General features: G+C 46.0%; 1 protein-coding gene across 1 annotated transcript; it reads right to left on the bottom strand.

Annotated features, from left to right (window-relative positions):
- Positions 1 to 2,694: 2,694 nt before the first annotated feature.
- On the bottom strand, positions 2,695 to 22,362 carry CSRP2 (cysteine and glycine rich protein 2). Its single transcript, XM_027543305.1, has 6 exons — positions 22,281 to 22,362; positions 10,948 to 11,060; positions 8,131 to 8,299; positions 4,359 to 4,488; positions 3,619 to 3,712; positions 2,695 to 3,005 (listed from the first exon to the last, which is right to left on the bottom strand). The coding sequence occupies exons 2-6, from the start codon at positions 11,057 to 11,059 to the stop codon at positions 2,929 to 2,931; spliced, it is 582 nt and encodes a 193-aa protein (XP_027399106.1). The 5' UTR covers position 11,060; positions 22,281 to 22,362; the 3' UTR covers positions 2,695 to 2,928.
- Positions 22,363 to 23,640: the final 1,278 nt, after the last annotated feature.

Below are 23,640 nucleotides of genomic sequence, written 5' to 3'. Positions count from 1 at the left end.
GAGCTAATGTATTTTTTAAATTTTTTAAAAATTTCCTAATATGGAAAGTAATGACAGATTTAACTGTCATAAACAAAAGCTCTTTGCAGAGGGGTGGGGGTGGGGGTCTCAGTAACTGAAGAATGTAAAGAGGTCCTGGGGTCAGAAAGTTGGAGAACCAGTGGTCCAAGCCATCATTTCCCAGTGTTGTTCCTTGAGATGTTAGTGGTTCCACCAACAGTTAATTCCATGCAAGGCTTTAAGTTAAAACAGACTTCTCACCTCAAGATCTCAAGACTTCAATATGCCGATGTGCACTGTGAATCTAAAGGAACATAGGTACAGACAGAGATGGCTGTAACGCTCCCTAAACTTGATCATGAAAACTTTTTAGGGATCGCACTCGGGTCTCATGCTTTGCAGGCAGATTCTTTACCATCTGAGCCACCAGGGAAGCCCTTCTGAGCTAGAGTTGTCAGCAGATGTACCAAAGCACCACAGGGGCCTGAAAATATCCCAAGTGTGTCATTTTTAAAACAAAAAGATTGATATTTACCATGCAACACTTTAATACCACATTTGGATTAATTTGGGACTACCCTATTGCTCTACTTCCAAATGATGAAAGTGATGCCTCTCAGAACAGAGTCTGCTCAAAGCCAAATTTCTGTTTCTACTCCTGGAACCACTGGAACCTTTATAGTTTTGGAGTAGCTGTTTTGCCATGGCTCCCAATTTAAGAATAAGTTTAATTCTGAATGGGGGGGGGGCGGGGCGTCTAAACTTTAAATTTCAAATTATCAGGTGCCTGACAACTTCGTGTATTTTCCTCGTGAATATCTGTTCGCATCTGCAATACAGATTGGGAAACCTAGTAGCGTTGGGAATGTTGGCTCTGTGGTTAAATTCTGATCATCTCTAGCACCGAAACGTTTAGTGGCTTAAAAAGGCACTTTTGTTCACAGATCTGCAATTTAGTCAGAACTCAACAGGAATAACTCACTTTGCACCAGTTGGTATCCACAGGGATGGTTCAAAAAACTGGGCACTGGAACAGTCTGCAGGCTGTTGGTGATACTGTCTGACGAGGGAGATCTTAGCTGAGGTTATGGCTGTAACAGCTACACGTGGCCTCCCTGCCAAGAGTAAGCATCTCAAGAGAAAGAGGCAGGCAGCTGTGTTGTCTTTTCTAGCCTAGTCTGGTCCATTATATACTGTTAAAAATGAGTCACTAAAGTTGGGTAATTAATTAGACTCCCATCTTTTGATCCAGCTGTCAAAAGAATTTGTACACATTTGAAACTGCCACAGAATTTCAATTTATTACATAAGTCTTCATAATCCTATATCCTTTATTGTTTTGATTTTTACTTATTTCTTTTTGGCTGTGCTGGGTCTTGTTGCTGTGCAGACTTTCTCTAGTTGTGGCAAGCAGGGACTACTTGTTGCAGAGCACAGGCTCTAGACAAGCAGGCTTTAGCAGTTGCAACACGCAGGCTTTAGAGTACAGGCTCAGTAGTCGTGGTACATGGGCTTAGTTGTCCTGAGGCATGTGGAATTTTCCCAGACCAGGGATCAAACCCATGTTCCCTGCACTGGCGAGCAGGTTCTTAACCACTGGACCACCAGGGAAATCTGTCCCTTATTGTTAATTAACTTCCCCAGCCCGCTGTCCCCTTTCTCACAGTGAAACCTAACTTATGGAACATGCCAAGTGTTCAAGGCTGTGATGTAAATAATCATGAGTTGTTTTCACCTGGTACATTCTCAACTAGCCTTTTCCCAGTAAGTTTCTGACTTTTTCCCTTTTCTTGAGGTTATGTAAGATTAAGATATATTCACACACTAGGCTGGTTCAATTTTATAATTACACATTACAGAACAATTTCACACCCTGCTCCTGAAAAATAAAGGGTTGATTGAGTCTTTGATAATGAACTAAAAGTTTCTGGAGAAATAATGGAAATATACCACATATAGTCTAATATTCGTTTTCTCCTTGAGCCAGCTGAATGTGCCAGGACAATGTAACATTCTTTGCTGATTTTGCAGAACTGAAATTTGCAAGATAATCGCCCATTTCGTGGATTAGTAATTCACCATCTATCAGATGAGAGTGGGGAGTCTTAAAAAAAAGTCACACTAAGCCTCAGATTCTGTAGTTGTCTATAGGTAGCTATTTGTAATTACCTAGATAAATCCAAAGAATTTTTAAGTGTTTTGTTTAACAGTGTGCCCTCGCTGGGTCAGTGTGCCTTTCTGAGAAGCTTGTTCAGAAGGGCTTCTGTGGCCTCACTCCTGGAGGTTCTGCTGCTGTGGGGCCTCGGAACCTGCCTTCTGATACTCTCCGGTGACTGGTGCAGGTTGTCTAGGAGCCATGTTTTAGGAGATTGCATCCAGCAGCAGAAGTGCGCCCCCTGAGCTTGAGGGGGCGGGCAGGCAGGGGTTCTGCACCGCTAAACGCCAGCTCTGAGGCGCGGGCATGGTGGGCCTGTTGCCTAGCAGCCCTCACTTCGGGCACACTTGCCGCCTGGAGAGCCATCCTTTCCAACAGCTGTAATGCAGAGATTAACCTGGTGAGTCAGCCACGTAATGGGGTAGGTAGATGCTTGTTAACCAATAAAAATGCAGGTGGGGACCCACTGGTTAGTTTTACACTAGCCAACATCACAGCAGTCCTCCAAAAGGTTAACTGAAAGACACTGAATACCCAAATCAAGCTGGAGTTTTATTTAAAATGTAAAAGAAATAGTTCTTGAAATACTGATGAATAAAAGCAAAAAGATACAGTGCTGTCTTCCTACTAGTCAGCCAGCCTATCCAAGTACAGGGCAACATACAGTACTTCAGTACTGCAGAATTTCACAGTAGTTTAGTATTAGATTATCTGTGCCTAGATTGTGTAGAGATTCTCAGTGTGTGATCTTTCTTGGTTCTGGGTTTGCACCTCTACTGAGCATGAACAAGGGCCCCTGCTCCTTGGCCGTAGCCAAATCCCTTGGGCCCGAAGTTCTTCGCGTAGCATCCTACAAAAAGAAAAGGGAAGAATTAGTGCAAGTCCATTAAGCTTTGCTGCTGCTGCTAAGTCGCTTCAGTCGTGTCCAACTGTGCGACTCAGGCAAGAACACTGGAGTGGAGAATCCGAGGGACAAGGGAGCCTGGTGGGCTGTTGTCTCTGCTTTGCTAGCACTGCTTAAGACCCATGTATCAACAAACCTCTGTAAATTATAAAAACCTGCTGGCTCTGCCTTACAGTAACTATCTTAAAGCTGCAAATTTAAGTCTGAGTGTTCTAGTTCGCTAGGATTCAGCTCATAGTCGCAACTGAGTTGCAAGTTGGGACCAGACTAGTTATATATTTGTCTATTACCTTCATATATTCATATGTTTTGCTTAAAACATTTAAGTTGAAAGAAGACTGCTGTTTATGTAGAGGCATTTTTAATGGCCGTGTCCTCAAGAATGTTCTGTGGTTTTCTGTTCTCTGTAAGCATCCCTAGATCTTTTCAAATTCCCAGTGGCACTATGCCCACCTTTTCCCCACTTTTAAAGTATTTCCCCCCTGCTGGTGACATTTCCTTCACTAATAGCCAGTACAGGATATTCATATGGACAGCAGTAACTGAAGTTAAATTATACCTTTACAATAGATTTCACCTTCTTTCTCAGTCAGAGTTGTTGACTCAAGACTCTTCCCGCACTTAGCACATCGGAAACAGTTTTTGTGCCAGGGCTGGAAGAGAAGAATGAGTAAGTTTAGGTGCTGGAAGATCAACCCCACATGGGCTCCTGACTGCTGTGGGTGAGCCCCAGCCAGGCTAAGACCAGACTCTCCACATGCTCGGCTGCCTGCAGAGGTGCTCAGTTCAAACTTCATCCACAGAAGACACGGAGCGGGAGCTGTGCCACAGAAGGGCCATTTCCCTAAGAGCTGTCCGAAGGCTGGCTGCAGGCACAGTGGGCTCCCTGTAAAGACCACCTCCTCCGTGGTTGAGAACACAGCAGCTTAGAGAGGAGATGTGCTCGAGCAACTCTTCCAAACTGCATTAGCATCAGGTGCCCTGATGCTTCCTTTCTTGTTTTTTCCCTTTCACCACACTGAAAAACCTGTGCAGTCCAGGTGTGTTAAAAGTCTTGTTTTATTCGTTAACACCTTCATAAGTGCCCCCCCATAAAAACAAGTTTCTGTTAAACATGGATGTGATCTGTCAAACAAGGGGATCACTTCAAAAAATTAATGATTCAGATGGAAATTTGATTAAGAAAAAGTTTAGTTCAAGGCATTTATTTATAAGGCAGAGTGCCTGAGTGGGCCTTGAAGGGACCTGGGGGAGAGAGGGAGCAGAGAGCGGGCTTACTGACTCTAGACAGCACCTCACCTTTCCAGCTCCAATGATCTTCTCGGCAGCGTATACGGAATCCCCACATCTGGAACACTTCTCAGCACCTCCATATTTCTGAGCAAATTTAGAAGTGTTTGGATTTGTTGTCGGCCTGTGAGGTTGAACACTTGTGGAAGGGGGAAGAAAGGAACTAGGTAAGATTTCCCAAAAGGCTCTCAGAAGCCACAAGGCAGACACAACAGAACTCGAATGTAACTGCTCTACTGTCCTTGGCTGGAGGCCTCCACAGGCCAGGACAGGGCAAGAAGGAAATCCCAGGGGCTAGCCGTCTATTTATAGGCTCATTATCGTTACCAAAAGTCAGACAAGGCTCCAGACGTAAGTATCTGTCCCTCTGAGTCTAAACTCATCAGAATTCATGGAATCCTCAGCACTAAACACTTACGCTACCTACCATAGCATGTATGTGCACCCCACATTCATATTATTATTATTGTTCATATAACATTGGAATTAACAACTAGCTTCTTCACAAAAAATAGAAAAAAATCAGTGGTAGTTTAAGCAGTCAAGTTTCTGCATATAGGCAGAATTATGAAAATTAAGTATGTTTTATGGATTATTTAATTCCCCAATATATTGGGGGAAAGTATAAATAGCAGATAAGACAATAGTTAGCATTCAGCAAAGGGTAGCTAAGTGTCAGTTTTTCCACGTAGGAAAACAATCTTGTCCTAGTTATATTTTATTAACTTACGTTTATATTTTAAATGAAATGTTTATTGAGAAATACCGCCTTTTCATAAGACAGTTTATTCAAACTTCACATGTATTGTTAATATCTTCATCTCCAAGTTTCCTACATTTCCACCCACCTAAATTGTTTCATCGGAGAAGGCAATGGCACCCCACTCCAGTACTCTTGCCTGGAAAATCCCATGGACAGAGGAGCCTGGTGGGCTGCACTCCATGGGGTCGCTAAGAGTCGGACACGACTGAGCAACTTCACTTTCACTTTTCACTTTCATGCATTGGAGAAGGAAATGGCAACCCACTCCAGTGTTCTTGCCTGGAGAATCCCAGGGATGGGGGAGCCTGGTGGGCTGCTGTCTATGGGGTCGCACAGAGTTGGACACGACTGAAGCGACTTAGCAGCAGCAGCAGCAAATTGTTTCATGCACAGAATTTCTTGAATCATGTTTGATGTGGCCACTGGAAATTTTATTCTAAGCAACAAATACCAATTCACAGTACTAATTCACAGGATTGAACTGTCTGTAAATGGGCATATTTTTAAAACTCCACCACCCACTGTATGTATATATATATATATATAGTCAGCCCTCTTTATCCACAAGTTGTGCATCCACAGACTGATGCAGCCTCAGACTGAAAATATTCAAGAAAAAAAATTCCAGGAAGTTCCAAAAAGTAAAACCTGAATTTACCACATAGCAGCAACTATTTACATAGCACTTACATTGTAATAGGTCTTGGGAGTCATCCAGAGGTGACTTAAAGGTACCTGGGAGGATGTGTGGGCGAATGCAAATACTACACCTTTTTGTGTAAAATCTGAGCGTTCTCGGGTCTTGGGATCTGTAAGGGTGCTGGAACCAACCCCCTGCAGATACCAAAGGACACCCCCACCTACTTTGTGATCTTTAAAAGCTATTCACTGTATCCAACACTTGTAGTTACGTGTTCTCCAAGAAAAATTTCCAGATCTGCCAGTCCTACTGAGAAGAACTTGACGTGGATTATCTTCCACCTTCCTTCCAACAACCTCGGAAGGGAAAGTCGCTTAGTCATGTCTGACTCTTTGCAACCCCATGGACTGCGACCCACCTCTGTCCATGGGATTCTCCAGGCAAGAATACTGGACTGGGTTGCCATGCCCTTCTCCAGGGGATCTTCCTGACTCAGGGATCAAACCTGGGTCTCCCACATTGCATGCAGTTTTGGCTTCTTCTTTTACCATCTGAGTCACCAGGGAACTAACAACCTCAGGTATGGTTAATTGTTACCTTGAATGTCAGATGAGGAAACATGGGCTTATGTGTTGAATAACCTGCTGAAGGGCTAGAGTATTAGTAAATTGGTGAGCCTGAACTAAAAAAATCCAGGTCTGCCCAATGAAGATGTCCCTGCCCCAAGTGCTGCCTCGTCAAGAAATTCTCCCGGAGCTGTGTGCGCCCCACACCTGTTGCGCTGACCACATGGGGGCCTTCCAGACCACAGGTGCTCCCAGAGTGCAGTCACTGAGAGAGGCTTCCAGAAAAGGAAAGCCTACACCTAGTCCTGCTGGATGCATGGCACAGGGCCAGGCTAACACAGGGAAGAGGGGAGGGCACAGATCACACAGGCCAGCTTGGAACATTGGCCAGTTACTGGAGGACGTGGGAAGAGCAGACACAGAGGAGGGAGGGGCCACTGGTCCTTGTGGCTTTACCACTATGGCCACAGTCACTGACTCACTCTGGGGTCATGGATGAGCTCTGTTTAGGGGGAAGCTGGACAGATCTGTGCTTGAAATAAAATCTTGGGGAACAAGAATGGATTTTAACAAGTTGGAAAAGAGCAGAACAAGAACAGTGAACATTAACGAAGTCAGAGGTAAGCTGGCCTTCCTGCAAGTGACGGCATGCAGCAGTGAATGAGTCAGTCCTGGTACAGCTGACGCCCAGCAAGGCACCATGGCTCAGAGAGCAGAAGAAACGAGAGAGAGGTGGGCTTCGATGCAGAAAGGAGCACAGGTTTGGGGCCAAGAGGACAAATGTTCAAATCCTGGCTCTGCTACTTATCTGTGTGAACTGAGCCTTAGTGCCCTGTCTATAAAACAGGGACAAAGTATCTAAACTCAGAGTTACTATGAAGATTATACAGAATGAACATACATGTTCAGCAGACATTATTTCAGGCATACCATAATGCCTTGTGCTTAAGAGTATAAGCTTTGGAGTTACACTGTTCCAGGCTCTACAGTTAACTAGCAGTGTGACTGTAGGCAAATCACTTAATTCTGTCTTACTTTGTTCCTAAGATGGGAAGCCCTACTTTATAGGACTGTGAGAAGTATATGAGTTACCATATATTATTGCATCGTGTCCAGTCTAGAGTAAGGGCACAATTAATGGCCTTGTCCAAGGGAAAGGCCATCTTACAGGATTATTACACCACTTTTGGCTTCTTCAGTATAAAAGTGGATGTGAAAAATACGAAGTTCAAATGAGGGAATTATTGGGTCAACAATAGGAATAAGTTTTATGTGAAGAAATTAGTCTCAACATGTATCACTAAAATTTAGCAGATTTATTAGCACTTGGCTTACTTGGGTACTGACACCTTTAATAGCAACTCATCTCATAGAATCAAACACGGGAAATAATTTCCAGTTTTAAGTAAGCTAAAGAAAAGTCACTTCTTGGTGAGGAAGCATTCTGGCATGGAGGGAGTGACTGAGGAATCGTCGCCGACTGCGTAACTGCACAGGAGAAACGCATCTCCTGATTCCGACACTACATCTGACATCTTTGAAGCGCTGTGAAAGTAGCACTTTTGAGAATATCATGACTCCTTGATACAGCTCAGAATGCTATAAACCGGGACTGCACATCACTAGAATAATTAATAAGAGCTTTGCCAGGTCCAAAACTGTCCATTATTTCAAGCTTAAAGAACAGCAGTAAATCTGAGTCATTGTCTTTGATTATTTCAAGCTAAAAACCTGGAAACACCCAGGTTCCGCTGCTCATCAAGCCACATGAATGGCCACTCCTCCTCCCTGCCGGTCCGAGGCCTGACTCACCTCTCGGGCTTGATGCCCAGCCTCTCGCCCCGGTCCATGTTGAGGGTGCCTGCGCCCTGGCCGTACCCGTAGCCTTTTGGCCCGTACTTCTTTCCGTAGCAGGATTTGCAGTAGATTTCTTCATCGTGAATTGCCACTGTTGTACTATCTAAATTCTTCCTGCAAACCACTGAGGGGGAAAAAGTTAGACTTAAAAAATGTGCCCAAAATGCCTTTTTCCTTAGAACAATGATAGGGCTGACACAAAACTTAGAAAAGGGAAAGGCACAGGCTCTCATTCCTGCTTTATTCTCCGACGGCGTCTGGACTGCTCAGTTATCTGTGAGAACGATCTGCCTTCCTCCACCTAAATGATGGTTTGCATTAGAAATACATTAGAATGTTAACATCCTGAAGCCTCAAACTTTGTGGTAGGATCTGCCTCCCAGGCAGGAGGGAGAGAGGTTTCAGAGGTGACTGTGATTCGTGCACAAAAGCACCAGAGCTAGCGCTTTGTGCCTAGGCCTTTGCTCCTAGCCCTCAACACTCAGTCTTTTCATCCCCTTCATCCAAGTATTGTTAAAGAACAAAAGGGCAGGAGTGCCTTGACAGGGGGGAGGGGCTGCCTCTGCAGCTCCTCCTCCCCCAAAAGCACCTCCTGGGATGAAAACAGTTTTAAATCCAGAATTCTAGTTTTCATCACTAGTCTGGAAGGGAAAAAACAGTCTTCTCGCATCTCACCACCAGCTTCTCCAGCAGTGATAAGTAACGTCTGAAAATCGTCAAGTGGTTTCAAGTCTCCCTTCAGTCCCAGAGGGGAACACATTCTTTCTTGATGGATTTCTTAACCACAAGACATTTCCACGTATCCCACTTCATAAAACTGCCAAATGTCATCAAGTTTTATCCAGACATTATTTCACTTTCTAAAACTGCAATTAAGCTGGAGAAAAAAAATAAACTGTGAGAAAGCTCACTGGTAGCACAGCTGGGCAGCAGGAAAGCCCGCCCTAGTGCGATAGAGGAGGGGGTCCCCCCCTTTAAAGAAGAGATGGAAAGAGGAGAGACAGAGGGGCAGGGAGACGTGGCCAGCTGGCTGCTTCAGGGCAGAGCTGGATGGTGAAGTTTCTGTTCTCTTAGACTGAAGTCTTCTCTGGTAGAACAGAATGCTATCATCACCTTTGAACCTTGATGCTGAGGCTCAAGTACTGACATACATATGTCTGCCTAAAGACAGAGTGAACCTAAAATTGTACACTGCTAAAGAACAAACACCCTTCACAGAATACACAGAAAAAAACTTTAAACACGTATGTATGAACCAGAACAAGTTTAAGTATATGAAATTTTTACTGGAGAACCAGCCCCTCCCCCTAAGGCCTCATCTGCATTCTATGCAGTAAAATTCTAGGTCTATAAACTACTCTAAATTATTTCCTTAAAAGGCTTTAGTCAGCAGAGGCAAATATTAGGAAAGAGTAATAAAAATGACCAGTGATGACCTTGACATTTAATAAACACTGGCTTGATTATGGTGCAGACATCATGGCTTAACCTAGAGGAAACTAAGAACAATTTTTCAAGTATTTGCATTTCCTCTTTGTTCTTACACTCTCTTGGTACGAAGCTATGGAAAAATTAGATTCCTTTAAAAGAAAATTAACTTCTAAGAGACGAAATGGTTAAACCAAATCTGAGGAATGCGAGCTGCTATGGAGGCGCACAGAGCACACACTCATATGCTGTTTGTATTCTGTGTAGCTGCAACTCTCGTCTGTCTCTGACTGCCTGCAAAGCAGTTGCTGTATAAAAAGGTCCAGATGCCTTCAGTGTTGGTGCCTAGAAGGAAAAGGATGACTAAAATTTGTGAGGGAAGTTCTTTCTGATTATTCCTTATTCCAACTAATTTTTTTTAAAAAACATACAGAACTCCTAACAGTAGTTGTCACTGCACGGTACTCTAGAGATGGCAGATAAGCTGCACGGATGGGAAGGTTCCTCATGTGACAAATCCTTCATTAAAGAAAATTTGTCATTTGAGTCAAGCGATTAACGTTGAGTTTTCTGAAGCAGCTACTCTCCCGTTTTAAGACTGAAGACTTGGTGGTCCTCAGAAGGAGTCTGCAGCGTGGCGGGTGGGGGGCTTCTCTCCTATCCTCTTTCTCTCCTTATCAGGTACTGCTCCTCCATGGAGCAGTTGGGCATGTGCTGTTTCATGGGCTACTTCCTGTCTTCATCAGACACTCTGCTCATTCTCCATCCAGAAACAACAGGAATTCCCCACAGATTCTATGGTATTCTCATTTCCTTAGTTCCTTTCCCTCAAATTTAGGACATCATTAACAAGAGAGAACTGTATATATTCACTATCAGAGAAGTCAGGATCTGAGCTTCTAGACATGTGAATTTCAACGACTGACATGCTGAGAAACCCGCCAGTAGGTTTCAAAGAGGAGGAGGTCGGCCAGGACGAGAAAGCCGGAGCGGACAGGGAGTGAGCCGTTCATCCGGGGATTGGAGCCAAGCCCCGGGATGCGCCAGGGACTGTGCTGGACGCCAAACCACAGACACCCGCGCGCTCTGGGTGTGGCAGGGGAGACAGACGTGATAACTGATAACGTGCATGGGAGCCGAGTGGAGGGGAAGTGCTGTGGGGACGCAGGCTGAGTGTCTGGCTCGCTGTCCTTGCTGGGAGGCTGGGCGCATGCACTGTCCAGGAGGACAGACAGGCAGAAACCACTGGGACTGCTGGTGTCAGCTTTGTTAACAGAAGCAGCCTCTTCCTGAAGTAGGTGAATGGAAGCTCCCACACGCGAGTCCGAGCTCAGGGAGACTCACTGCACAGGAAGCAGCAGCGGTGGAAGCTCCGGCCGTCACACTGCACCTCCTCGGCGTGGTACACGGTCCTCCCACAGGCCCCGCACTTGTTGCCACCTCCCCAGACAGGCATCCTGCGGAAGAGAGCATCGTTAGGACGGGCCCCTACCCGACGAGACGCCGCACAGGTTCCCTGGAGGGCTGTTTAGACCCGGGGGACAGCGTTCATTTCTCTATAACCTGCCCCGACCACACCTTTCAAAGACGGGCGGGTCCTCCACATAACCTCATCTTGCCTCCCAAATTATAGCTCTTTCACTAGGAAACGGGGTTGTCACAAACAGGTTTTTTTCCTGCTACAGGACAAAGGACAATACATCAGTGCAGGTCGCCAGGCACAAAACAAACCGCCACCCGCATCCACAGGCTTTAAGAAAGCAGTGTAGGGAGCGGAAAGGCAAACACCCCACCAGCGCAGCCAGCTGTAATGAACTGTTTGAAAACTCAGCTGAAGGGCAGAGCTTTTTGTTACATGTTTACTTCATTGTAACACTGCCAAACTCTTAACCATTTAACATACACAAACTATGACACACTTTCTAGGGAGGAAGCAAGTGCTGAATTTGTGTGTCTTCTGTAAAGTTACGGGAGTTCACAGCATAAACAGTTGTTTATCTGACTAGCACAACTGCGTGGGTGGAGCCCGGCTGTAACCACAACAGATCTCCATCCAGATGGCGACCATATAAGCTTCTGTGCCTCACTAATCCAGTGTCCTCCGGTCCAGCCAACAGCTGGCTATCCCTTTCTGATGGGTCTGTCCGTCCATACAAAATATGTTGCCAGTCCCCTTCCTGGTGAAGTGAATTCTCGTTGAGTGTGTCAGAAAAACCTCCTAAGTAGTGTGGCCTGATGGTGCTTCCCAGGCGACTCAGTGGTAAAGAATCCACCTGCCAAAGCAAGAGACTCCGGAGACCTGGGTTCGATCCCTGGGTCAGGAAGATCCCCCGGGGGAGGAAATGGTAACCCACTCCAGTATTCTTGCCTGGGCAGTCCCATGGACAGAGGAGCATGGCAGCGTCGCACAGAGTGAGACACGACTGAGCAACTGAGCACACACGCAGTGTGACTTGTGGCAGAGCAGCTGGAAGCTGAAATCCTTGGCTGTCCCGCTATGATGTAGGGCGGCGTGTTCTCGTCTCTCTCAATGACTTGGTCTGCTTGGACCCAGTTTAAAATGCCTAGTTCTGAATGGCCAACCTGCTCGACTGCCTTTGCCAGTTACAGTTGTCCTGTAAAGACAGCATGTTATGTCAGCCCTGCAGTACCTACAACACAGTATCTAAAAACACAGTACCAGGATCCCTTTGGCTTCCACCGTCATTTCCAGACTTCCCTTCAGTCAGTGGCGTTTGCAGCCCTTGTCTGTTGCGTCCCCTTGGATGAGCGGCTGGCCTCGGTACGAAGTGTTCACAGCTGGCTAAGAAAGCTGGGACATCCTGACTAACTCAAATCTGGCCAGAAAAAGAAGGGACAGGGACAGCTTCTTAAGCAAAACACTGAAGAACCTTCAGTCTTAAGATTAAAAAGGAGGATGGAGAAAATTCCCATCCCACTTACCATCCTACACCATTTAGACCATCCAGAACGCAAGGCTTCCTGAACACTGAGGTGAGGTCTTTCCACAAGAAAGCCTGACAGAATTAATCACCGTGTTGGGCACCCTGCTGGTACCCAGCCTTCTCTGACCCCTCTTCTGGGAATACTTTCCTCAGATTCTCTCCAGGGAAGCAGCCATCTCTTTCTTGGCACATGTGGTTTAAGAGACTTACTAAATGCAGTTTCCTGGAGACAGTCCACGGTGCTTGCTACCAATTCAAGACAACATGCAGGTAAGCATTTAGAAACCTTTCCACAGTTTTATGCCACAACAATCAAGAGCACGACCAGTGGACTCATCTTGTTGGACAGAGGACAGACAGACAGTCTCTATTTGGAAATTAAAGAGAATGGTCCTTTATCACAGACGGTTTGAGAAGCCCTGGGTTAGAGGGGTTTGACTCTACCCTCCACTCCAGGGTTGGACATGTGACTCGTCATACCGGTCAGATCACTGCATCCCCTGTGATGACTGGTTTAGGACCAGGCACAGGACCCCAGGCCAGTTCAATGGAAGTGAAACCTGGTCTTTGGTTTACAACTAACTGGGCGAATGCAGGAGGGGCGTTGCTAGCAGCTGTCTGCAAGAAAACTTAAGAATGAAGCCAGCATAGAGGAAAACAGAGAAACTAGATGCTTTTCAGCTTCACCTTGTTGTATCCCGTGCTCTTCAGTTATATGAGCCAATAAATTCCCTTTGGGAGATAGAGCCCCTGGTCTCAGAAATAAACAGCAGCAGCAACACACAAAGAGACACACCAAGGCCTGACTGATGGGACCAGTTATCACTGTCTGTTGGCCTCAACTTGCAGAAAGCCTATTTCCCTTGTTCAGACAGGAAGAGATTAATTCCTGGGGTCCACACATGTTACCAGGCTCCTGTGAAGGCATCGTATAGGATCGATACCCAGCACCAATGGGATATATCTGCATGCTGTCCTTTGCTGCTAAGTCGCTTCAGTCGTGTCCGACTCTGTGCGACCCCATAGACGGCAGCCCACCAGGCTCCCCCGTCCCTGGGATTCTCCAGGCAAGAACACTGGAGTGGGTTGCCATTTCCTTCTCCAATGCATGAAACTGAAAAGTGAAGTTGCTCAGTCGTGTCCCGTGTCCAACTCTTTGCGACCCCATGGACTGCAGCCTACCAGGCTCCTCTGTCCATGGGAGTTTCCGGGCAAGAGTACTGGAGTGGGGTGCCATTTCCTTCTGTCCTTTAGTAGTTGCATAAATTCTCATTCCCGTCCCTGCAGACAGATGCTCCGTTGTTTAAATCCACAGTGAAACCTGAGCCTGACTGCAGAACTTGACACAGAGCTTGGCTCCAACAGCCCTCCCTGGCTTGAGCTTGGAGCAGAGTTAATGTAATGACCTTGCCCCATGGCTCCAAAGTTACCTGTGTTCTGGAATGCTCACAGATACAACAGACATCTGCTGGAAGTAACCCCATGATTCTGAGGTATCCAAACACCAAAGCCAGACTTGTAGGTAATGATGCTGTAGTGACTTAAAATCGGATCCCAAACATCAACAGCCTAGCTGGCTTTTAAAATACATTATTGGCAAGGCCCTTCTCTGGTACCACCAATGTGTATCATATTTACTTTGGAGCAATCACCTGTCAGGAGCTAGACTTCTATCAAGACTAACACTGTCCTGGGTTTTCTTTGAACAGCATCTAAAAATACATCAAAACTAACTTGTCACTCTATGTTTCTCTCTGCTGTAGAGCAACTCGGGACTTTTAAAAAAGGAAGAATATCCTCCCTTTTCTTATGCAATTCAGGGTTATATAAATTCACTTCTTATAAGTCAAGTCTGATTCCTGCTGTACACACCATGCCAGTCAAAGGTAAGTAGTCATCTTTTGGGGAAATACCTATCCAATAGCTATTCAGCTTAGCATTTTAAGAACTTCTTCCTTTGGGGGTGGGGATCACAGTTCTGTCTTCCCCCCACATCATCTACCAGAGTATTTGGCATATGTTAAAATACATAATTTCTATTGTTTTAAAAGAATCTTTCCGTTTTCAATTTGTTTGTACACTTCCCGATTCGATCTTTTGAAGACAGCGGTAGCACTGCCCTACTTTTCTCCGTCACATTCTTGGATTCTCAGCACAATTTCCAAATCATTAACTTTTTAAAAATTGCACTCAGCTTAAAGGCTTTGCTCAGGGTTTCTGAATAATGCTCCCTGTGGGCCAGGCTAATAGGGCATCCTCAGAGAGAGCCAGCTGGATTTATGTTTATTGGTTAAGCTGGATAGTGGGTAGCTGGGTGTATCTTATGTTATTCTCTGTTTCGTATATCTGAAATATTTTGTAATGGAAGGAAAGAAGGAGGGCAAAGAAGGAAGGGAGAGATGAAGGAAAACATTGATTTAGACAGACCTGGGTTAATTTCACTATTATAATGCTTGTGCAATCTTTGGCTTTCTTATCTGCAAAAGAAGGGGGGAAGGTAACCCTCTACCTCACAGAGATATTGTGAAGATAAAACACAAATACATAAATTTTTTTCTTGGCAGATATCCAGTAACTGGCAGCTTGAGGATGGGGGAGCATCTCATACTGTCCACCCTGCCAGGAGTCTTCCTAGAGGAAACCCCCTGACCAGGACCCATAGGACACAGCTCAGAGCAACAGCCGTAAAGAAAAGTCACCTGATCAGTCACTCATAAACCTTCTGGGACGTTACAATGCACCACAAGTAAATGGCAGTTGGCACTCGTGGGGACTATGAAATTAAGTTTGAATTTACACCTTTGGGTGTACCCCTCTGCACATTTGCTAAATCTGGCAGAGGGAATGGGACCATCTTCCATTCCTGTCACTCTTGGCACTGCTATGCATATATTAAAACACACACAAACGCAAAGCTTCATTTTTCCTGCAAGCTCCCGGCTGCACTGCTCCACAACAGCTGACATTAATCACAGCAGACTGGATTTGCACTGAGCAGTCTGCATGCCTTTCCCTGATCCTGTGCATTAATTTACAGAATGGTAAGAAAATCCCACGTTACACACACCTTGCAAAAGAGGCCACACTGGGGCTAATTCCGGTTTTTCATCTTGTTCTTTGGTTCTCATTACCGGAAAGAGTTCCAGCACTAGGATTTATCCACTGTGCTGGATGAAAAAAACTTGATCTTCATCCAAATACCTATGTGCAGTTTCTCTTTGCTGCTTCTCGCTAGTCTAAAGGCACCACACCCAGAACCCATAAGACTTAGCCCAAGAAGAAACTTACTGTCTAAATCTGAGTCACCTTGTGGTAAAGTTAGCTCATTCTCTAGATAGCCAGTGGCCAGAGGCATCATTCTCCCCACCTGTGCTGCGCTAACTGCCTTATTTTAGGATCTGAATGACGCAAACCCATGAATTTCAAGTCTCCATGTCACCACTTGCAATTTAAGTTAATTGCTCTGATGCCGAGTGAATTGTTCATAAACCTAGATTCTAAATGCTTCCAGAAGATCTGCCATTTTACGACTACATGCAGGTCTTTGTTATTATACTAGAATCTTTGTTATCATACTATAATAACTTCCCAAGAGGACAATCTACTATAAACCAGTTTCATTTTGAGCCACATCCAGACAGGGTCACTTGTTAAAGAATATGTAACTGTCCCCAAACACAGTGGTTTTTAAAGAGGCCAGAGTTTGAGAGCTGTAAATAATTGGAAATTAAGCTTCACGAGCATTCATGTATGAATGCCCATTCTAAAATTTTCTTCTTCGACCCAAACTACCTTCTTATTAGTCTACATCCCTTATCTGAGTGAGACTGCATCTGAGTGATGGGCTCCTTCTACCAAGGCCAGATCCTCAAGCTGGGCTTCAGGAGAGCTCAGCCTCAGGGTGAACTAAGAAAATGGATTTTGGAGTCAACAGTCTCACTTCCCTCATGTGCAAAAGGAGGACAGCAGTGCCTTTCATATAGAGTTGTTAAGAGAATCAGATGAGAAAATGTCCTTCTAGTCAGCATCTAATCACTGGTAGCCTTTACCATCGGTATTTAGTCATGTTCAGTCTTTGTTATCAATACTCATCTCCTACCCATCTCAGAGTCCATCCATTCCTTCATTACACCCCTAATCCCTCTAAAACATCAGGAAAACTGACTTACCTCCCTCATCCAGTTAACTCCTGACTTCATTTCTGAATCTCGAGTAATTCTGGCAGCACAGGAGCAGCTGATAAAGACTAACGCTGCACTGTTTATGCAGCTCTCCTGCAGACCTATTAACTCAGCATCTTACAAGCTGTATCCTGGGTCGGGAGCAGAGGATAGAAGGGTAAAGGGAGAGTGCCAGTTTCTCAGGGAGTTCTACTTTGGTGGTAGAGGTATATAAACAAGTAACAGCAAAATAACATAACCCAAAGCCCAGACGCACGCAGAAGGGGTTTGGGAAGTCTGCTGATAGAGGGATGCCAGGATAGTTTCATCTTGTTCACTGATACGGGTTCCTGCAACTATGTTGAAAAAAGATTCCAGAGATCAGTCAAGGTTCTGAATTCAAGATTATTATTTTATGTCGGCCATAGAAATTGCAGTGCACATGCTGCCTCTACGTCATTCCTGGAGGAAGAGAAAGTGTGGGACTCAGAATCAGACACTTGTAAGCCTGAAAGTCGGTGATCAGCTCTGCTATCTTAACCAAGTTCCTGATCCCCTGAGCCTTTATGTCTTCAGCTACAACTTGGAAATGGATGAGCAGTCTCTCGTAGGACGACTGTTAAGGATTTAACGAGATATTAATAACATTAGTAAAGTTCCTGGCAGAGAGCCTGTGCTCCATAAACGTGGGCCTCCTTTTCCTTCAGGAGCACCAGTGGGCCTGAAATATGGTTAGCAGATGTTCTGGGGTTAAGTGACTTGCTCAGATCAGTGACCTCCAAAGATGCAAATCTAGGTTCAACCACTCATGTCTGACTCCAGAACCACAAGCTGTCCCCCAAACTCTAGTGTCTGATTTAAGGATGGAGAACATTCAGATCACTGGAGCGTGAATTGTAACTTACACCCAGGGATGCCTTCCATTCTGCCCAGTGTCTTCATCCAGCCAACTGGCAGTTAAGTGTCCTCTCTGCTAATCTCACACCCAAATGGCTGCTCTCAGCCAAAAAGCACTCTACCACTCCTCAATGCTCTCCCAAGTCCATCCTCCTTCTGAGGGAAACCTCCCTTCTGTCTAAAAGCACTCCTGTGTTCACCTCACCCTCACCATTCATTACTGCTTCTATATCTTGTTGCCACTCATGTCTTCAACTCGGAGGACAGCAAAATCCTTGACACAGATTTGGAGACAAGCTGCCAAATCACCCATTAGAATACAACTATGCTCTCAGCTTGGTCACTCTGACCTCCGTCTGCCAGACCTCCATCTGTCCAGAATCTGTGCAAACGATAAGATATTTAATTACTCAGACAATTTAATGTTTGTGTGGTTTTTACATACAGTCAGACTGAGATTGATCTGCCAAGACTACTGTTTATTTGCCAAAAGATCTTAGGTTGGTTATCTGATCTGCTCATTTTCTCATTTTAAAAATGGAGATACTGCTTATTTACATCATAAGGCAGTTTTGAGATTGGACAATATTTGTAAAGCACTTAGAATAATGTCTGCCATGTGATAAGTAACAATAATTAGAAATAGTTTTGTAAAGGTTGGGGCTTCCCAGGTGGTAAAGAACCCGCCTGCCAGAAGATGCAGGAAACACGGGTTCAGTCCCTGGGTGGGGAATATCCCCTGGAAAAGGGAATGGCTACCCACCCCAGTATTCTTGCCTGGAAAATTCCATGGACAGAGGCATCTAGTGGGCTACAGTCCATGGGGTCACAAAGAGTTGTGGATGCGACTAAGAAAAATCAATCAAATGTAAAGCTTACTATACTTAAGTAGTTTACTTATATTAACTTACTTAATCCTTGTAACAGCTGAGGATTATCATTATCATTATCCTCATTGTATGAGTGGGAAAGCTGAGGTATAGATTATTAAGTGGCTCATAACTGTGAAACCAAAAATTACCAATTCAAGTTAAAAATACCAATGAAATTTAAATAGACTGTATTGAGTTTACTTGACTGATGTTTCACTAAAAGTAAACCACGGCTAGCAACACAAAACAGTAGTGACTGACATGGCCTATTAGCACAAGTTCTTTTTTTTTTTTTTAGATTAATGTATTTTTATTAAAAAAATTTTTTATTGGAGTATACTTGGTTTACAATGTTGTATTACTTTCTGCTGTAGAACAAAGTGAATTAGTCATAGATGTATACAGACAGATGTATCTCCTCCCCCCCCCCACCCCCCACCTCTCTAGGTCATCACAGAGCACCCAGCTGAGCTCCCTGTGCTATAGCGCAGCTTCCCACTAGTTGTTTGATACGTGGTAGCGTATATATGTCAATGCTACACTCTCAACAAGTTCTTTTAAATTGGGTGTTTTCTGTCCTGCTGTGGGAGGGGTGAGGATTTGATTCTGTTTTTCTCTTCTGGAAAAGACGCCACAATGAAACCTTACTGGGAAGACATCCGGCTGAAATGTATTCAATGGTATGTGTCATCTTCTTGTTAGTCGAGGACAATTAGTAGCAGTGTTGGCACAATGAGATGAGTAACAAAGGAACCTGATGTCCTTTGCGAATGGTTTACAATACACAGCTTTTGGTTCTTCCTCTAAGACTTACATTAAAATGTTCAACAATCAGAACTTGTGCCTGGCTCCTCCACAATCCATTTTGAGAAAACTCCCCTAAGTCAAGGTTCTTAACCCGAGGTCCACAGAGTCCCTGAAATTCTGAGGATTGGTGAACTTAGTACCATGTACTTTATGTACTTAAAAAGTTTAAGAAGGGGTCCAGAGACTTCACTAGACTGCCAAACTGTTCCAAGACACAAAGAAGTTAGGTAGTACCATCCTGAGTAATCGAGAACCCAGGTGCAGGGAACCCCATCCAAGAGAACACAAGGGATGCCAGGCAATACCAGCCCAGGAAATGACACAGTTGAGGAAACCTGCAAAAGGGAAGAAAGCTGGCCTCCAAGCAAGGCCTAGGCAATACTGTCCAAGTCAGCACTCTCCCAGAGGAGGCTTTCGCTGATAGCCATTTACCCCTGTGTTCAACAAAGTACAGAATGGTACAAGGAACGGCATGCCTTCTGAGAACCCCTGCAAGGTAAGTGCTACAACACCCATTTTATAAGATGAAGTAACAGACCCAAGAGTAAACTAACTTGCCTAAGGTCATCAAAGCAGTGGGTGCTGAAGCTGGGATGTGCATTTGGGCCCAACTGGTCAGTCCTGTCCTTCTCACCATGCTATGCCTCCTCTCCTGCAGTGGGCGTGCTCATCCTGCTCATCTGATTTCCCTGATTTTTGACAGAGAAGAAAAATTGGAGGCCCAGATCCCCACATTCAGTGGCACTGAGGTTTCTCAAGCTCTTCCTTTATTACTGCCAACTTTTACTCTATGCCATCATTCTTGCTGTTTTAATGTAAAATAGAGTTTCCTCAAGATCCAAGTGAGTTGGCGGTTTCATCAGGACAGACTTCCAAAGAGTATGGCTTTCAGCTCAGGATTTGGCACATACCAGTATTAATCAGTATTTGTGAATACATTTAGAGGAATCCATTAAAAAATTCAAGATAGAAACTGTAGCTCCAAGCTGCTAATACTTACGTGGCTTGAGTCCAATTAAATCTTTGTTCTCTATAATTGCAATCTTACTCAAACTTTCATTCATTCATTCAGCTAACCAGTACTGGTTCTGGTCCAACAGTGTTTAAGATACCCAAGCAAAGTTCTGTGAATTTCAAAGACTCGTGAGATGCAGACCCTGTCTCTACCTAACTTCACTCTGAAAGAGAAAAGGAAACTAGAATTCAGAGTAGAAAGAACCTTGAGAAATACTGGTAAAGTATCAGAGGAAATCAGTTTTAGAGGGCAATGACCAATGAGATAGTGGGGGGAGACCACAGAGGACTTATTAAAATTTGTTCTAGTTTGGTATGCAGTTTTTAAAGTATGTCTTAAATACATACAGTTTTAAAGTATGTCAGTCTGTAACCTTCTGAGACAGTCTGTGGAGTGTGTTTCTCTCTAAATACTCCACTTCTTACCTAATACTTTCTCAGTGAATTCTGAGATGAGGCATCAAGAACCTGAGTTTCATTAAGTCCTGAGACTAGTAACTAAGGCCCTCCCACCCTGGTGGAGATGAAATAATGATGTTGACCGCCCTCCCTCCGCCCCCCCTCCCCGCCCCTCGCCCCTAGCCCCTCGCCCCCAACTTCAATAGACTAAGGCTTGGACTCTGTTGACCTATGTCCCAATTCTATGCTGAATTCTCCTTTGCTCAAGCCCCCTCATGAATATGCATGTGCCCTTAGCTTAAAACTTCCCCAGTTTTGCTTGTTGGGGAGACACTGCTTTAGGAAAGTATTCTCCTTCCTTGCTACAAGTAACAATAAACCTTCTCTCTCTCTCTCTCTCTCTCTCTCTCTCTCACACACACACACACACACATAGAGTATGTGAAATTTACCCTTTTAGAATCTATTGCCCAGCTCTTTCCTGAAAATCTGAGTCAAATTATAACCAACTCTGTGGCTGTCCTATTTGAATTCTTGGCATTTTTATAAGTAGAGCTTTAAAACAGGTTAATTAGAAAAGTTAAGAATTATAGAGGCCATTTTTACTGCTCGAGTTAAAAAATTACCCAAAATAAAAAGTATTTATAAAATGAAAATGAAAAACAAGTCTGGTCTCTGGACCGCGAATAAAGCAGCTTAAACATTTTGAGTAACCATTTAAACAGATACCGTTCTACAAAAGTCCAGGCTGGGAGGTGGGGGTGGGGCAGACGTGGGTGTCTCCTGACTCAGAAAAGCCCCCTCCCCCCTCCCCCCTGGGGGCTGCCTACGTGGAGTTCTGGAACCGCGGTTGTGATTTTCAGAACCTGTTGCAGAATTTACAAGCATTCTTGCTTTCCCGGTTTGTACCTGAATTGTAGAAAGTTCCGGAAAAAGCTGGGACAGATCGATATGACGTTTCACTCCCGTTCCTTCAACATTTAAGGTTCGGCGCTCGGTGGGCAGAGGCCACCGAACAACAGGGCTACCAGGAGCTCTGTACCGCAACAGAGGAAGCATTCTGGGTTCAACCGGCTATGGGAGCCCCCTGCTCACCCCCAGGGCTCCGAACCAACCCCTGGGAAGGTCGTCCTCAGCGCACAGCACACTCGGGGCACAGGAGACCCCAGGACTCGGATTCCGCCCTCCTCTTCGCGGAGAGAGAATGCGCCACTGGAGGAGCGGGCCCAAGACTACTAAACGGCGGATTAGCAGCCACGCGAAACTCTCGACCCTACCTCTCTCTCCCGGAAAAACCGGTATGGAGATAACGCACCATTATTTCTCTGCCCAGGGGACCCGGGATCCGAGAGCAGGTCTCGGGCGGCCGCGGGGACCAGGGCAGGTGTGTGGAGGGGTATGGCGGGGATCGGGGCGCAGGAGTGAGGAGGATGAAGGGGGTACCAAATGGGGATCGCGATGGTAACATCAGAGGAGATGGGAGGGGGCGCCCGCAGGGCGGCCTGAGGGTCCCGGGGGGCTAAGGGGGACCCCCATCCCCAGGATCGGCGAAACACCCCCATCGCCTTACTCCGGTTACTCACTCAAATCGGAAGGAGGACCACGCTGAGCGTTCGAGAACAGGTCGCAGAAACCGCGGCGGGAGTCTGGCAACCCGGCGGAGAGCGCGGGTACCTTTTAAAGCCCCCGTGGGCGTGGCCTCTGTGCACCCCGCCCCCACCCCACAGCGCCCTGACGCACCGCGCCGGTACCTCTTAAAGCCCAAAGGGTGTGGCCTGTGTGCACCACCCCCGCCTCGCGGCGCCCCGCCCCGCCCCCCAGGGCGGCCTCCCGGGCACGCTGCTAGGACTGGGGGCGTCTGGCGGGAGGGCTGCGCGTGGCGGGTCCCCGGGGTGAGGCCGGAGAGACAAAGGCAGAATCCCGCCTTTTCCTGCTGCATCCCGCGCGCCCGGTGTCCCCCACCGCACTGGGACCGTTCCCGCCGGTTTCCTCTTCACCCTAGCCCCTGAAGCCCGCGGTTTCCAGAGGCGCTCAGGAGTTGGGAAAGGAGACCGCCTCACCCTGACGCGAGGCCGGACGCCGGGACGGTCCCGTCGGGAAACAGCTCTTGCGACGTGCCGTTCCTACCGCGGGCGCCGGTTCTCCTTCAGGACGGAGCACTCCAAGGTCGAGGGGTTTCCAGCAGTAGAAAATCGGCCAGATCGGGGGTTTCCACCACCCCCTCCCTTGCCTTATCGTTATAAGTAAACTCAAAGTGATCAACTTCCCCAATGGACAAGTATCCTGTGGCCCGATTTCCAGCTTCTGGGAATTCGCGCAGCCTTCCTGTTCTTAAAGAGCAAAATTTCTCATCTAGACTAAATAAATGACGTTACACAAAACGCCTCATTACCCAAGTGTTTTGCTTTTCCCACCACGGTTGCACACACTGCTGCGGGGGTCGGGGGGGCAAACCCAGCCCGCAAATCCGGGCGCCAAAGGACCCTGCTGCGTCGGTGTCGGAAAACCCCAGGGACGGCAGTGACAACCGAGGCGACCTGATACCGGACCTTACAGTCTGCTTTATTGTTTCAGGTGGAAAGAAAAATAAACAATGGCATCTCTACCTTGTTCACAATTCTAGGCTACTAGAGACCTCTGTGCCGGCAGCGATGATCCCTGAGAGTTGGTGTTTGGGAAAATGGAGAACTCCAAGAGGCAGTGACCAAGGCTTTCCCTCAGGTCACAAATGCAATAGCCTCCTCTAGTGCAAAGCTTCTCCAACTCCACACTGTAGGCATTTGGGGTTGCATGATTCGTAGCTGTGGGGGCTTGCTGCACATTGTAGAATAACTCCACCGACATGTCAATAACACCCTTCCTTACACACTGTAATAATCAAAAAGTCCCCAGACAGTGGTAAGTGCCCTCCTGGGAAGGGGGCAGAGGGCATTGGTTGAGAAC

Source organism: Bos indicus x Bos taurus, chromosome 5 (assembly GCF_003369695.1).
Source record: "Bos indicus x Bos taurus breed Angus x Brahman F1 hybrid chromosome 5, Bos_hybrid_MaternalHap_v2.0, whole genome shotgun sequence".
NCBI lineage: Eukaryota > Metazoa > Chordata > Mammalia > Artiodactyla > Bovidae > Bos > Bos indicus x Bos taurus.
This window is presented reverse-complemented; position numbering and strand designations above follow the sequence as displayed.